The sequence below is a fragment of the Tupaia chinensis genome, unplaced genomic scaffold (assembly GCF_000334495.1).
Source record: "Tupaia chinensis unplaced genomic scaffold, TupChi_1.0 Scaffold149491_1, whole genome shotgun sequence".
Taxonomy (NCBI): Eukaryota; Metazoa; Chordata; class Mammalia; order Scandentia; family Tupaiidae; genus Tupaia; species Tupaia belangeri.
This window is the reverse complement of record NW_006209335.1, coordinates 308363-321068: the sequence shown is the minus strand read 5'-3', so window position 1 is coordinate 321068 and position 12706 is coordinate 308363. Positions and strand designations below refer to the sequence as shown.

The 12706-nt window shown below is 52.1% G+C and overlaps 2 protein-coding genes across 2 annotated transcripts in view; one reads left to right on the top strand and one right to left on the bottom strand.

Moving 5' to 3' along the window:
- UBE3B (ubiquitin protein ligase E3B) overlaps nt 1–3832 on the top strand; it is a 67304-nt gene extending 63472 nt beyond the window's left edge. The window contains exon 29 of the mRNA XM_006171225.3: nt 3696–3832. Coding sequence (XP_006171287.1) covers nt 3696–3710 — 15 coding nt within the window. The 3' untranslated portion in view covers nt 3711–3832. The remainder of the gene's footprint in view (nt 1–3695) is intronic.
- A 7348-nt stretch (nt 3833–11180) lies between these two features.
- Nucleotides 11181–12706, bottom strand: part of MMAB (metabolism of cobalamin associated B) — an 11709-nt gene continuing 10183 nt past the window's right edge. The window contains exons 8-9 of the mRNA XM_006171218.3: nt 12098–12157; nt 11181–11582 (exon numbers count right to left, since the gene is read on the bottom strand). Coding sequence (XP_006171280.1) covers nt 11483–11582; nt 12098–12157 — 160 coding nt within the window. The 3' untranslated portion in view covers nt 11181–11482. The remainder of the gene's footprint in view (nt 11583–12097; nt 12158–12706) is intronic.

The window sequence follows — 12706 nt, the reverse complement described above, 5'->3', positions numbered from 1 at the left end:
AGCTGGCCCTGTCCCACCCGGGGCACTGTCCAAGGAAGGGAACAGCACTGTGGGCAGGGAGGGGCTTGGCATGGAGTTTACTGGATGGCCTCATCGTCATCACGGGGCAGCCAGATGAGCCAGTCAGCGGCAGGTGTCCCAGCCTGGGGCTGGTCCAGGAAGCCAGACTGCTGGGAGCTCAGGTTCATGTTCGTTCATCCAACTAATCAACACGGAGGACTTCCTGTGCTCCGGACCAGACTGGGTGCTGGGGCCCAGCCGTGAGCAGCAGGGACACCATTAGCACTTGGCACAGCTCCGTCTGGTCGGGAAAGTCAGGACATGTGCGATCGCATCCTGTGAGCCCGTCCCGTGTCTCGTGCCGTGCCGAGAGGGTGCCCTTATGGCTGGGGAAACTGCGCTTCGGAGATGGTCATCTCCTGGTCCATAGTCCCACAGTAGGTAAGTGGCTTCAAACCCTTGTCTCCTACACTCTGGAGTCCTCACCCGGTTTGAGAGGGCAGAGGAGGAGTGGGAGGGCCTTCCAGGCATAGGGCCCGGCTAGAACCGAGGGGCGGGCTGTGCCTTACCCAGAGCCTGCAGCAGCAGCTGCTTAGCCCTGTCCCCATTACCCTTGCCAGGGCTCTGGAAACCAACAGAGCTACCTATGACTCCCAGGGCAGTGGGGAGGATTCTGGTTCCAGAATTCAGACTAGAAATCAGTAGCCTTGGCCACTTTCTCATCCTGAGGCAACCATGCCAACCCCACAAAATGGGGATGGTCATCCTCCCCGGGTGGGATCATTGATCTCAGATGAGGCCATGCTGAGGGCCTGGAGGGCAGAGTTCCTTCCCAGACCAAGTACCTGGTCACATCCTGGGTACATGCGTGTTTGCGTGCAAGAATTCCCCCAAGCCAATGGCCTGCTGATCCTCCAGTGTATTCCTTTACAGATTTAGCCTCATTCATTCCTCACTCCTTCTAGTAAGGATTATTAAAAATCCCCAATCAGAATTAGCCCTGCTTCCGACACCACCCAATGCCGAGTAACCCCCATTCCCCTGAGCACCCCCCCCCAATAACCCAACAAAAGCCACAACCCTCCAGTAAGTCCTTTCTGACCCCCTCTTCCCAAGGCATCTCATGGTGTCCCGTAGTGTTCTCTCAATGCAATGAGACAATAGGTCGGACTTTGTTCCACTACCAGGGCGGTGGTGGTGCAGGATGGTTTTCTTGATGATCTGTGTCTGGAGGGCACTAAAAACGCAAAGTGCCCCTCCACCCGAGCAGAGTGTTTGCCATTCCTAGTTGTTGGGGAGCTGGAACTGGTTCCTAGACAAGTAGAAAGAAGCACCACAGGGAACCGAGACAAAGCAGCCCAGCGGAGGTGGCTTCTCAACCACAGCCCCCAGGCGACCGGCCTGCCGGCAACCGGCAGAAACAAAAATGAGCAGGAACACTTGTGATGGAGGCTAGAGAGGAGGTGGGGTGGGCGGCATCACACCATCTCTCACTGGCTTTCGTCTGAACTTGGAGTGCTTCCATGCGAGATGTAATTACAGGCTGAATTATGGCGGTGAGCTTGTCAAGGCTGACTAATTAATTTATCAAGTTATAAGAATTTGGTTCTTAGAGATCTGTGACCCTGATATGTCACCTCAAAGCTCTAAGAAGTCCCTCTCCTCTTGGTTAGTTCTGGGGAGCTGTGGGGCTGGGAGAGCTGGTTGTAGGACTGATCTAGGGGGACAGTCTGACTACTCGGAGGCAGCCTGGAGACCACCACTGCTTCCGAAGGTTCTCCTCTGAGATCTGTGAGGGCTTTACTCTAGAAATCCAGAAACGCCAGATGCATGCCACTGGTTCCACTACCTCCCTCTGAGGCAGTGGCAGGTATTACTAATGGATTACCAAACCCTTCCTATTGGGTCTGGATCCAACCTCAAGTTGGTTCTTTGTTTGCAGGGGTTGTATTTTGTTTTGGAAGCGGGGTTTGCTGCAAGAGGGTACATACACTGGCCAGGAAAAGAGAGAGCACCCCACACATGGGCCTTTTTCCTCATTTCTCCCTCCCATCAGGAGCTGGGACATGTACACACGCCCAAGTCTTTTTCAAGCTACCCAGCTGGAACTGAAGCCACGGTAGGCCCGCAGGCTCCAGCTCCCAAGGTGCAGCACTTCACCACTGGGCTCCGGGACTGACCCCTGCTGCTGCTTACCACTCCCCTCCAGGCAATCAGCTGGGACTGGCATTTCTTTCCCACCAGGGGGATAAGTCTTCCACATTCTCAGCAGATCAGAGAGGAAGCTAATTGTTGATAGAAGAGCTAGGGATGAGTGCGGGTTTTGCCACTTGCTGATTAGGCTCATCTGTTTGTTGGAGTGCCATTTGTTGCTGTAAAGTTAGGGTACTAATCCAGGATGAAAATCTCAAAGTTGTCTACCCTCAAACCCTATACTAAAGTTGCAACAGCCAGCAGAGGAGAAAGAGGGATACTCAACAGTGCAGTGAAAAGCTGACCCATTTATGCCCCTGGGGCACCTCAGGGGGGCCAGGATCAGTTTTCTTCCCTCCTTCATTGGCCTAGAATAAAAGCCAAGTGTCTGTCTTCAGATTGGACTCCAGACAGCCAGCTATCTCTGACAGTGAACCCAACACGTTTTCCAGGCTTTTAGACTTGGAGGGTGTTACAGTTGGGATGGTGGCTTGTCCCCCAAAGTTTCATGTTTGGGCGTTTGATGTCAGAAGGTGGCGAGGCCGAGTGAGCAGTGGTCAGGTCATCATGGTGATTGCATCATGGTGGCAATGTGCATTAACTTCATGCCTGGAGTAATGATGAGTCTCAAGACCCAGCGAGTTCCAGCTTACTCCTGCAGTTCTAGAAGAGGCTAGTTCTCCCCAAAGCTGGTCGCTATCAAAGGGAGAGAGCTGCCTGCAGCCTGCTTACTCTCTGCTCCGCTGCCATCCTCTTTGCTTCTGTTGACATGTTGCAGGCCAGCCTGATGCCAAGCCTGTGCCTTAGAACTTTCCAGCCACCAGAATTGTTGGACAGTACCCCCCTCTTTCTTTCTTTCTTTAGTTTTTTGCTATAGGGCAGGTGGAAGGAGAGAGAGAAAGTGAAAGAAGAGGGAAAGTGAGAAATCACCCTGCAGGGGAATGGCCACTCCACAATCTCATCTCCAATTTTTCACTGTAATTTTTCACTGTAATGACTCTGATTTCTAATTTTTCACTGCGTTGAGGAAAAAACTCACTTATAGCTCCACCAGTGTTATCAGAGAAATCTTCCTTCAGAGAAATCTTCAGACACAGAATTGCAGGACCGGAAGGTGCCCATTTCTAGGACTTCCAAATGCCTTGCCAAATTGCTCTCCAGAACGTTTGAACCCATCTCCTCGCCCCCCGCAGTGGAGTCAATGTTTCTCTCTCCCCGCTGAAGTGCTGAAGTCGGCAGGTGGGGAGCCACAGGCTCAGAACTCTCTCCAGCTGCTGGAATCCTGCAGCTGCATCCCTGCAGGCCCAGGAAGTGAAGTTCCTTCTCTCCCACTCCCCAGCTCACGGCACCTTGTGTCCATGGCCCAGCCTAGGCAGGGTCCGACGCCAGCCTCCTGCCTCTCAGTGCGCACGCCTGGATGTCTTTTCTCAAGGCCTGCCGCTCACACCTCATGGCAGGACGGTGAGCTTTTGAGTTATAGTGAACCTTATTTCCCTCTACAGCTCCTACGGAGGTAACAGATGTACGCACGTCTGAGGCAGTCATGCGGCAAGAGACTTCGGGGCCAATCCTTCCCATTTTGACAGTGTGTAATCGAGGTGAAGTCATAAATTTCATAAACAAGAATAAACGACCCTTAGCAACATATGTCTGCTCGACCCTTCCAAGGTGATCGTAAATAAAGGCACCTGCTGGCTGGGGAGGGACGTGGGCATTGCAGACGGCCAGTATGAGAGCTGAAGGTCCTGCCCCTTGGGAGTGTCCACTAGGGAGGTCACCTGGCAACCCCCAGGTCCTGAGTCAGCTGGATGCTTTGTCCCATGTATTCCAGTTGTCCCAAGTGCCTTCGCCCCATCCCACCCTCAACTGGCACTTGCTTCTCACTCCTTGGAGAGGCCACTTGTAGCTGGGACAGTCATGGTGCTCCCAGGCTTGTGGTATTCTCGTCTCCTCCCCTGGAGAAGAAACCCTATTTAGTTGTCGATCATGCCCTTATGGCCAGCTGTCCCAAGGTGGCTGGCCACCCCATGGAAATCTGAGGCCCAAGCCCTTGTCCTGGCTATGCCGCTGCACACAGGGAGACCTCGGGCAGCATGAGTCACCATGGATAGAGAAGAACGAGCTGGAGGTAAGCAGATTCAAGTTCACATCTGAATCTGAGTTAGTTGCTGTGGCACAGCAGTAATGCAAGTGCCCTGTGAGGCTGGAAGCCACATTCCTACCATGGGTTCAGATTCCCGGGGAGGCCTGAAAACACCAGGAGTGCATGCAAACACCCCGCTTCCTGACTTCCTGAGGAACTGGAGGACTGGGAAGGGGACTGAGGCAGGAAGAGACCCTGTCGAGGGTGCTGCTCTCTCCCCAGCTCTATCGCGTGCACATACATGCTATCATTTTTTTTTTTAAAAAGCAAAGTTTGGTGTCCCCCTCACTGTGTGACACCAGCCATGTACTGTCTCCCTGTGCTTCCGTTTCCACAAAGTGCACACAGAAGGCACTCTGTCCAGGTTAGCTATGGTGAGGTTGAAAAGCCCCGTCTAAGAAAAGCCCGATAAATACCAGGTGTTGAGGATGATGTCATTACAACCTCCATCATCATCACTCCAGTGGACCTGTGTGACTGTGAGCACGTGACTTCCCCATCTGACCATCAGTCTCCTCCCCTGTGAAATGAGGAGGACCATTGTACACTCCTCATAGGCTCCTGAGAGATAAAGATGAAAGAAACGCCTGGCATCGTGGCCCCATCAAACGTACACTACGTGCTGAGTAAGTGCTAGTCGTGGTGTCGTGGTCTATGGAGTACAGAGCCCAGGTCTACCTCCTGGAGCTGTGCAACCTTCAGAAAGTCATGTTCCCTCTGGGCCTCAGTTTCCTCTTTTTTTTTTTGGAGAGATTTTTGCTGTAGGGCGCGTGAGCTCTCCAGAGAGACAGAGATAGAAAGGGAGAAATCACCCTTCAGGGAGGATGGCCACACTGCAATCCCTTCTCCTCCATTCTTCTTGGATCTTGGGCACGCATGCACATGGGCCCAGCTCGAATTTGAAACCACCGGATCTGGGACTCAAACTGCACTTGGCAAGTTGGAGTCCAGCAACATAACCACTTTGCCATCTCCTGGTCCCAAGTTTCCTCATTTTTAAGTTTTGGAAGATAATCATTACAATCTTCACGGGCTGTTGAAGGAATTACATGAATTATCACATGTAACATTATCAGCAAGAGGCCTGGACGTAATCAGTGCTCGATGTGTGGTCATTATTATTATTATTTTAGTTTTTTGGTATAGGGTGTGTGCAGTTGCCAGGGAGAGATAGGGAAAGTGAGAAATCACACACACACACACACACACACACACACACACACACACACACACCGGGGGATGGCCATACCACAATCCCTTCTCTTCCATTCTTCTCTTGGAGTTTGGGGCATACACGCACATGCACCTGGCGTGTTTTTCAAGCTGCCAAGTCTGGGACTCAAACTGTAAAGTTGGCCATTGTGGGATCCAGCTGCCTTCACCACTGCGCTATGTGGCTGGCCCCATGGGCCGTGAAGAGAGTAAAACATGGTTCAGTAACAAGAGCTGCTTTTTTTAAAGCTGCGTTCATGTGCCAGGCCCATGGACTTCCCTGAGCACTTGGAAGTTGAAGATTGAGGCTCACAGTGGTTTGACAGTCTGTTCAGCCAGAGAGGGACAAAGCTGGGATTTGAATTCAAATAATAATAACTGTAGCCATATGCCATAGAGTGATGTTTCAGTCAACAACAGACTGCATATACCACCGTGGCCTCATGAAGGCAGAGGCTCTGCCACATGGCCCAGGTGCCCAACAGGCCATCCCACCTACCTCCGTGGAAGTAAGGGTGGTGTCTGCACAACGAAATTGCTAACGACACTTCTCAGGACCTAGCCCCATGTTAAGCAGCTCAGGGTCAAATAATGCAGCTAACATTTGCCAGGGGGCAAGCTAAGCCCTTTTAAATATTACTTCATTGGGCCCTTTTAAATATTACTTCATTGGGCCAGACTTGTGGCCTAGTGGTTAAGGGGGCTAGACCCTACCTGGTCTACCATGTTTCAAATCCTGGCCCCAGCAATTTGAAAAACATGCCAGACGCCCCCCAGATCCTGATGGGATGGAGAAATGGAGAAGGGATTGCAGTGTGACCAAGCCCCATCAGGGAGTGTTTTCTGCTCCCCTCCCCCCGTGTCTCTGTGGTGAGTGCACATACCCTCTAGCAGTTAAAAAAGAAATAGCATTACCTAGTTAAACTGTCCCAATGACCCTGTGGAGTAGCTGTTATTCTCACTTTACAGATGAACAAGCAAGCCTGAGAAGAGGGAATGACTTGCCCAGTCAGGAAGTGACAGAGCTGGTCTCAAACCCACACCTGCCCAAGGCCAATGCCTGAGCCACACATTTGGTGGTCATTCTCTGCCCCACACAGCTTGGCACGCACAAAAGGTTACCCAACAGTTCCTCGTAGGCAGGCTCAAGAGTTAGTTTCTTCTCATGTTTCAAGGCTGGGGCCATGGGAGCCCCCCCAAAGAGGCTGCTGCAGAAGGCAGCCTTGTGAATCACAATCTAGCACCCTCCTGGGTGTTCTTAGTACAGGGATTCTTACCCAGGAGTCTCCCGGACAGCCTAAGGTGATATGCAAACTTGGCAACGTGTGTGCACATAGCTTCCATCAGAAGTCTGAAGGTGGGAGGGTAGTGGCAGATGGCATAATGGTTACATTGCTGGACTCCCACATAGTCGCCACAGTTCGCATCGCAGACCCAGCGGCTTAAACTCATGCCAGGCACGTGTGCGTGCATGCCCAAGATTCTGAGAGGAGAATGGAGGAGAAGGGATTGCAGCGTGGCCATCCCTCTGGGGGGTGGTTTCTCGCTTTCTGTCTCTCTGTCTCTCTCTCTTTCTGATGAGTGCACACGCCCTACAGCAAAAACCTCTCAAAAAAAAAGAATTTCAAAGGTGGGCCACATGGTGGCAGAGTGATAGAACATGACATTCTGTGAGGCTGACCCATGTGAGACGGTCCCATGTTCACGTCCTCCAGAGACCTCCTGAGTATGCTGGGCATGTGTGTGTGCCCGTAATCCTGGGCCAGCTGAGGCTGAGGGTGGATCATGGCATCAGGACCCCTCTGGGAGTGCTCTCTCTCTATATCTCTCTCTTTTTCACTCATGAAAGAAAGAAAAAAAATTTATACTAAATACTTTTTTTTTTTTAAATTCTGAAGGTGATATACTACACTTTTGAAGGCTCTCACTTTGGGAGCCAGACAGTGGCATGGTGGTTGAGGCGGCCCCCCGCATGGCTGACTGTGTGGTTCAAGTCTCAGACGTGGTTACTTGAAGAGCACACTGGGAGCGTGTGCATGCGTGGCCCCAATCCTGAGAGAATGGAGAAGGGACTGCAGTGTGGTGGTCACCCTTTGGGGGAGGGAGGGTGATGCTTTCTCGCTTTCCATTTCTGTCTCATTCTCTTTCTCTCTTCCCAGTAAGCATGCGTGCTTATAGCAAAAGTTAAAAAAAAAAAAAAAAGTTTCTCACTCCATGGAATGGGAGAAGATAAGAGACATCCCCAAAGTTCCTGGGTCTCCCCATCTCCTTCTCTGCTTAGGCTTAACATCGCCCCCCATGAGGACACACTGAGAAGCAACACACCAAGGCAGATTCAAACCACACCCCGCCCTTTGGACTGCAAAGGTGACTTGGTTTCTCTGTACCATCAAGGCAGCACCAGGATTGCTGGTGAGATTCCCGGGCCCTGTCTAAGGGGGGGATGAGCCACAAATCCTTCCAGGCCCTGATTTATGTAGCATTCATGCAGAATTTATTATACAAAGAATTTTATTCAATTAAACTTGAAATGCATCCGGATTCTTAAAGGTTCAGTAGTGATCGCTGGGACAGAGCGATCATAAAACTGGATGGGCTGTCGGGAGGTGTCGGGGAAGAGGCGAGGGTGACATTGCAGCTGATGGGGGATTCGGAACCAGGGACGTTTGTCATTGGGATGTGTTACAAGTTCGGGCTGTGGAAATTACTCGGTGAAAAATGCACATTAACAATAGCCATGAAATATCAGTTAAGGGAAACTAGGTTGAGAAATGAGACAGCAGGATCTATTAGTGCCTGGCATTGTTCGCCGCAGCCCAGGTTGTGATTAAAGCGACTGTCAAGTGACAGTGGGGTGGGAGGCGAGCACTGGCTGGGAGTCGCAAGGCACCGACTCACTGGGACAGGCTGGTTCCCCTCTCTGAGCCTGTGTCCTCACCTACAAAGCAGGGCATGGAGCACCTCTCTCCAGGGTTGCTGTGAGGCTTAAGTGAGATCAGGTCTGTAGGACACAGCAAGCCCCTCCGCGATGCCGGCTGGCCTGCTTGTTATGGTGGGCCTCTCTCAGATGGACCATCCAGCCACCAGCTCATGCCCCGTAATGATGCCACGTTCCAGGGAACCAGGCCTGGACCAAGGTGAGGCGGGCGAGGGGTTCTCTTAGAGTGAAGTGTACGGGCATGCCAAAAACTTAGTAATCAAGTAATCTTTTCAAAAATCAAACTATGCAGAAGAAGCTGATACACGAGATACCACAATTTTTAAATAAAAACAGGACCGTTTATTTTTCAGTCCTGCATTACTATATGCATGGGAATGATTATTTAAAAATACATATGTGTGTGTGTGTGTGAATATATATATATAGATAGATAGATAGATAGATAGATAAATAGATAGATAGATATATGTAACATATATATTGGGGGCCGGGCAGGTGGTGTGGTGGTTAAGGGCACTGGACTCCCACATGGCCAATCATCAAGGTTCAAGTCCCAGACCTGGCGGCTTGTTTTCTCACTATCACTCTATACGCTCACTAGAAAAAGTGAAAAAGTACCCCCATGGGGAATAGTCATACCACGATCCCATCTCCCCCTTCCTTCAGGATTTCTGAGCATTAGTGCCTGGTGTGTTGTTCAAGCTGCTAGGTCCAGGACTTAAAAGCACCTTAGTAGGATCCCTAACCGCCACTACTTAGGACCTGGTATTAGACTGGGCAACATGGAGCTAGTACACAGGTAGTCATTCTATTACAGCTCCCTCCTTGCCTCTCTTCCTTTGTCAATGAGAGACAGAGACAGATAAGGTCCACAAACAGGGTCTTCGTGATCTGCCCTCAGCCTCAGCCAGGCCAGAACATGAGCATACCTGCGGCCAGCACACTCAGGGGAACTCCTTGGACACGAACCCAGAACATTCACAAGAGCAGCCTCACAAAGGGTCCTGTTCTACTGCCACACTGCTGTTCCATCCCCGAAGACTGCAAAGTACTGGTTAACTTTCCCCACTTGGTTCAAAATAGAGAAGGATGTTTCCATTAGTGGATGTCGGGGGCACACGTTTTCCTCCTGCCCTGGGCTCTGATGAGACTTTGTGGGGTGTTGTTGGTGCCACAGGAAATACCTACTAAGCTGTCACATCTTCCTGCACTTGGGTGGCTTTGTGAGGAAATACTTGCTGGTGAAAGGAGGATACAGAGGCGGGGGCCTGGGAACCTGAATGCTGACATCTGGCCTGTGACGGCCACTCCGGAAGGACTGGTGGGGACAGGGTCGGGCAACAAAGTGCCTTCTTTCAAAGACCGTCACTTTAGGATGTCATATTTGTTCAAAAAACTTCTCACTCTTGGAGGTTGTGCTATACCCTGGCTAGAAGTACAGGGTTGTCATTTTATTATCTAGATTCTATTCTTTCCAGGAAGACCTTGAGGTGCGGCAGAATTGAGTGAACTGGAAGATCTGCTCCCCCGCTGAGCCTGGAGTGACTGCGTGAAACGTAACCAGTAACCACCGAGTGTCTGCTGAGCACCCTTGTTTCCTGTTTCAGGTTCTGTTTGCAAACGCTGAGCATCTGCTTATGCTATGCCAGACCTGGCTCTAACCACAGGGGCTGGGACGGCACTGGGCACGGCCACCCCTTGGAGGGTGTTCACCTGCTCAGCCCAAGATTTAAGGGGGCCACTGCAGCCTGCAGGCAATGGAAGGACCCAGTAGGCATGAATGTAAGTTTTCTTCCTGCAAAATTAGCAGGCAAGGTGTTAAGAATGAAGGTAAAAGCATGCACGCCACTGAGAATTAAATGTTTGCTGACTTGTGGGCAAGGAAGACAGCCAGGTGACCAGCCCTCCTGGGCCCAGCCCGGTGCCTCCCACCAAGTAGGCTCTCCATAAATAAATGATGGCCAAAATGAGATCATCAGGCATTTCAGCCCTGCCCGTCGGCCAGAGCCGACCCTTCCGAAGTCATCTCCTGCAATTAGCAGCATGGAATCTTTAGGTTCTGGGGCTGCCTGTGCCCTTCATAAATATCCCCCTTCCCAAGGACACAGCTGGCACTGCTGGTGTCGTTTCATAGCGGGAGGGAGCGGTGGTGACAACTGAACTAAAATACAGCCGAGGCATGGATCTCAGAGGCATAAACCAGCCAAGTGCAGCATCAGAGAAATAAGTCTCCCTGTCAGCCCCGCTGGAAACTGAAGACCTCATTTTCTCAGGCTGAATACGCTCCTCCTCGAACCCTTGGCGCTGTCCCACTGGGCAGGAATTCCCGCCTTGAAGCAGTGTCGCACTCACCCATTTGGGGTGGATTCTCCCAGCAGCACCCCTGCCACACACACTTCAGTGCAGGCCGGTTCCAAGTTTCCGAGGCCTTGCCTGTCGATCTGCAGCGTCCCTCTCCCTCCTGCACTTTGGCATGACGGGTGGCTCAGGGGTGACTCAACTTCCAAATCCTGTCTGCCTTCCCCTTTATAAATGTGACATTTAAAGCCCCTTTGGCACGAGTAAATCACAATTACAGTTCCAAGGGCCTCTGGTACCATTCCAAATCCTTGAACAGCTTGGGCTGGCAGTGGGAGGGCTCACCATGCTCCCTCCCTCCCTCCCTCCCTCTCCCTCACACACACACACAGCTCAAGCCTTTGCCACTTTTATTCTTTTTCCCACACAGCTTCCTCTCATTGCATCCGTCCCTATACCTTTCTTTCTTGCAATACTGAATCCACGCCACTTCCCTCCCAGTTCAAGACGGGGAGAGGACAGAATTCTGCCAGGCCGTGGTCCTTGGAGGGGAGGGGCAGGCTGTGAGGCTAAGCTGAGCCCTGCCTTCAGCCCCTCTGGGCAAGAGCTGCCGGAAGCCGACGCAGCAGGGCAAACCCTCTTCACTGGGTCACCTCGGAGGGTCTACGCGGGACCCCTGCCAGTGCACGGAAGGTTCAGGCTCGGTCTGATGGCTCATCTTTCTTGTATATTTTTTCTTGCTTCCCTTCCTTCATAGCTGCGTATCTGGCTAATGTGAAGAGGTAGTCACTGAGCCTGGAGGGGCAGAGAGAAGCAGAGGGAATGATCTGAAATGAGAGAGCCGTGCTAACTGGGTCCTTCCCTTGTTATCCTTCAAGGAGAAGATAGAAATCTCGTGCTCCAGGAGCATTGAGCGGGGATGGCAGGTGCTGGCCAACTGGGGCCTGATGGATGGCCCTTGAGGCCAGCTTCTGGGAGAGCCAAGGGCCCAACTCGAGTGCCAGGGCTGGGGTCATTCCTGCAGGACCAGGCTGTTGGCCCCAACTCACCCTGCAGGGGACTTTGGGCCACTCTCTGAGCTGGCTTTTGTGCCTTGAAGTGATCAGGACTGGCATTTCTCACACTGGCATATGCATGCAAACCACCTGGGGACCTTGGGGACAGGTAGCTTCTGATTCAGGAGGGCTGGGCTGGGCCTGGGACTATGCAGGCCTGACCCTGCCCAGGTGCTCTTCAGGCTGCTGCAGGACTGTCATTCCCCACAAGTGTGCTCAGATCAGAGGAGAGGACCCCAAATTCCCCCTACGTACCTGTTTAGGAACTTGGCCACGTTCTCATCGGTCTCTCCCATCTGGACGAGAGGTACCACGCTGGAAAAGGAGGAGACAGTCACACTACATTACAGGACTGCCCATGCTCCGGGGACTGCACTACCCCAGCCTGGCCTGAACCCCAGCCGGCAGTGAAGATGGAAACTTCCTCTGCAGGTTTTAGCAGGTCACCCAACCTCCTTTCCCTGGGCATATCACATGAGGGCCTGGAGAAGGAGGATGGATTGAGTTGAGGGCAGGCTGTACCACAACCCAGCCTGCCAGTCTGGGTGCCATTAGGCCTGGTCTGGGGTTCTCCTGGGCAGGGTGAGGTGGGGTTGTCAGCCTCCAGCCTTCAAAGAGAGCAGAGGATTTTGACTCAATTCCCAAGGGCTTGCCACTTACAGCCCATTCTAAGTTATGCCTCAGAGCTACTGCACAGGGGAGAAGGCGACCTGGGCAAACCAAGCTCCTGCTGCCACGTGGCTGTGAACTCGCTGAGTCCATGCCAGTCCCTGTGTAGGTGTCTTAGAGCACAGGCTGGTGTCTTCTGGGCACAAGCAACGTGGCAGGCCCTTGCCAGATGCTCATGCACATCACTTCTGCTGA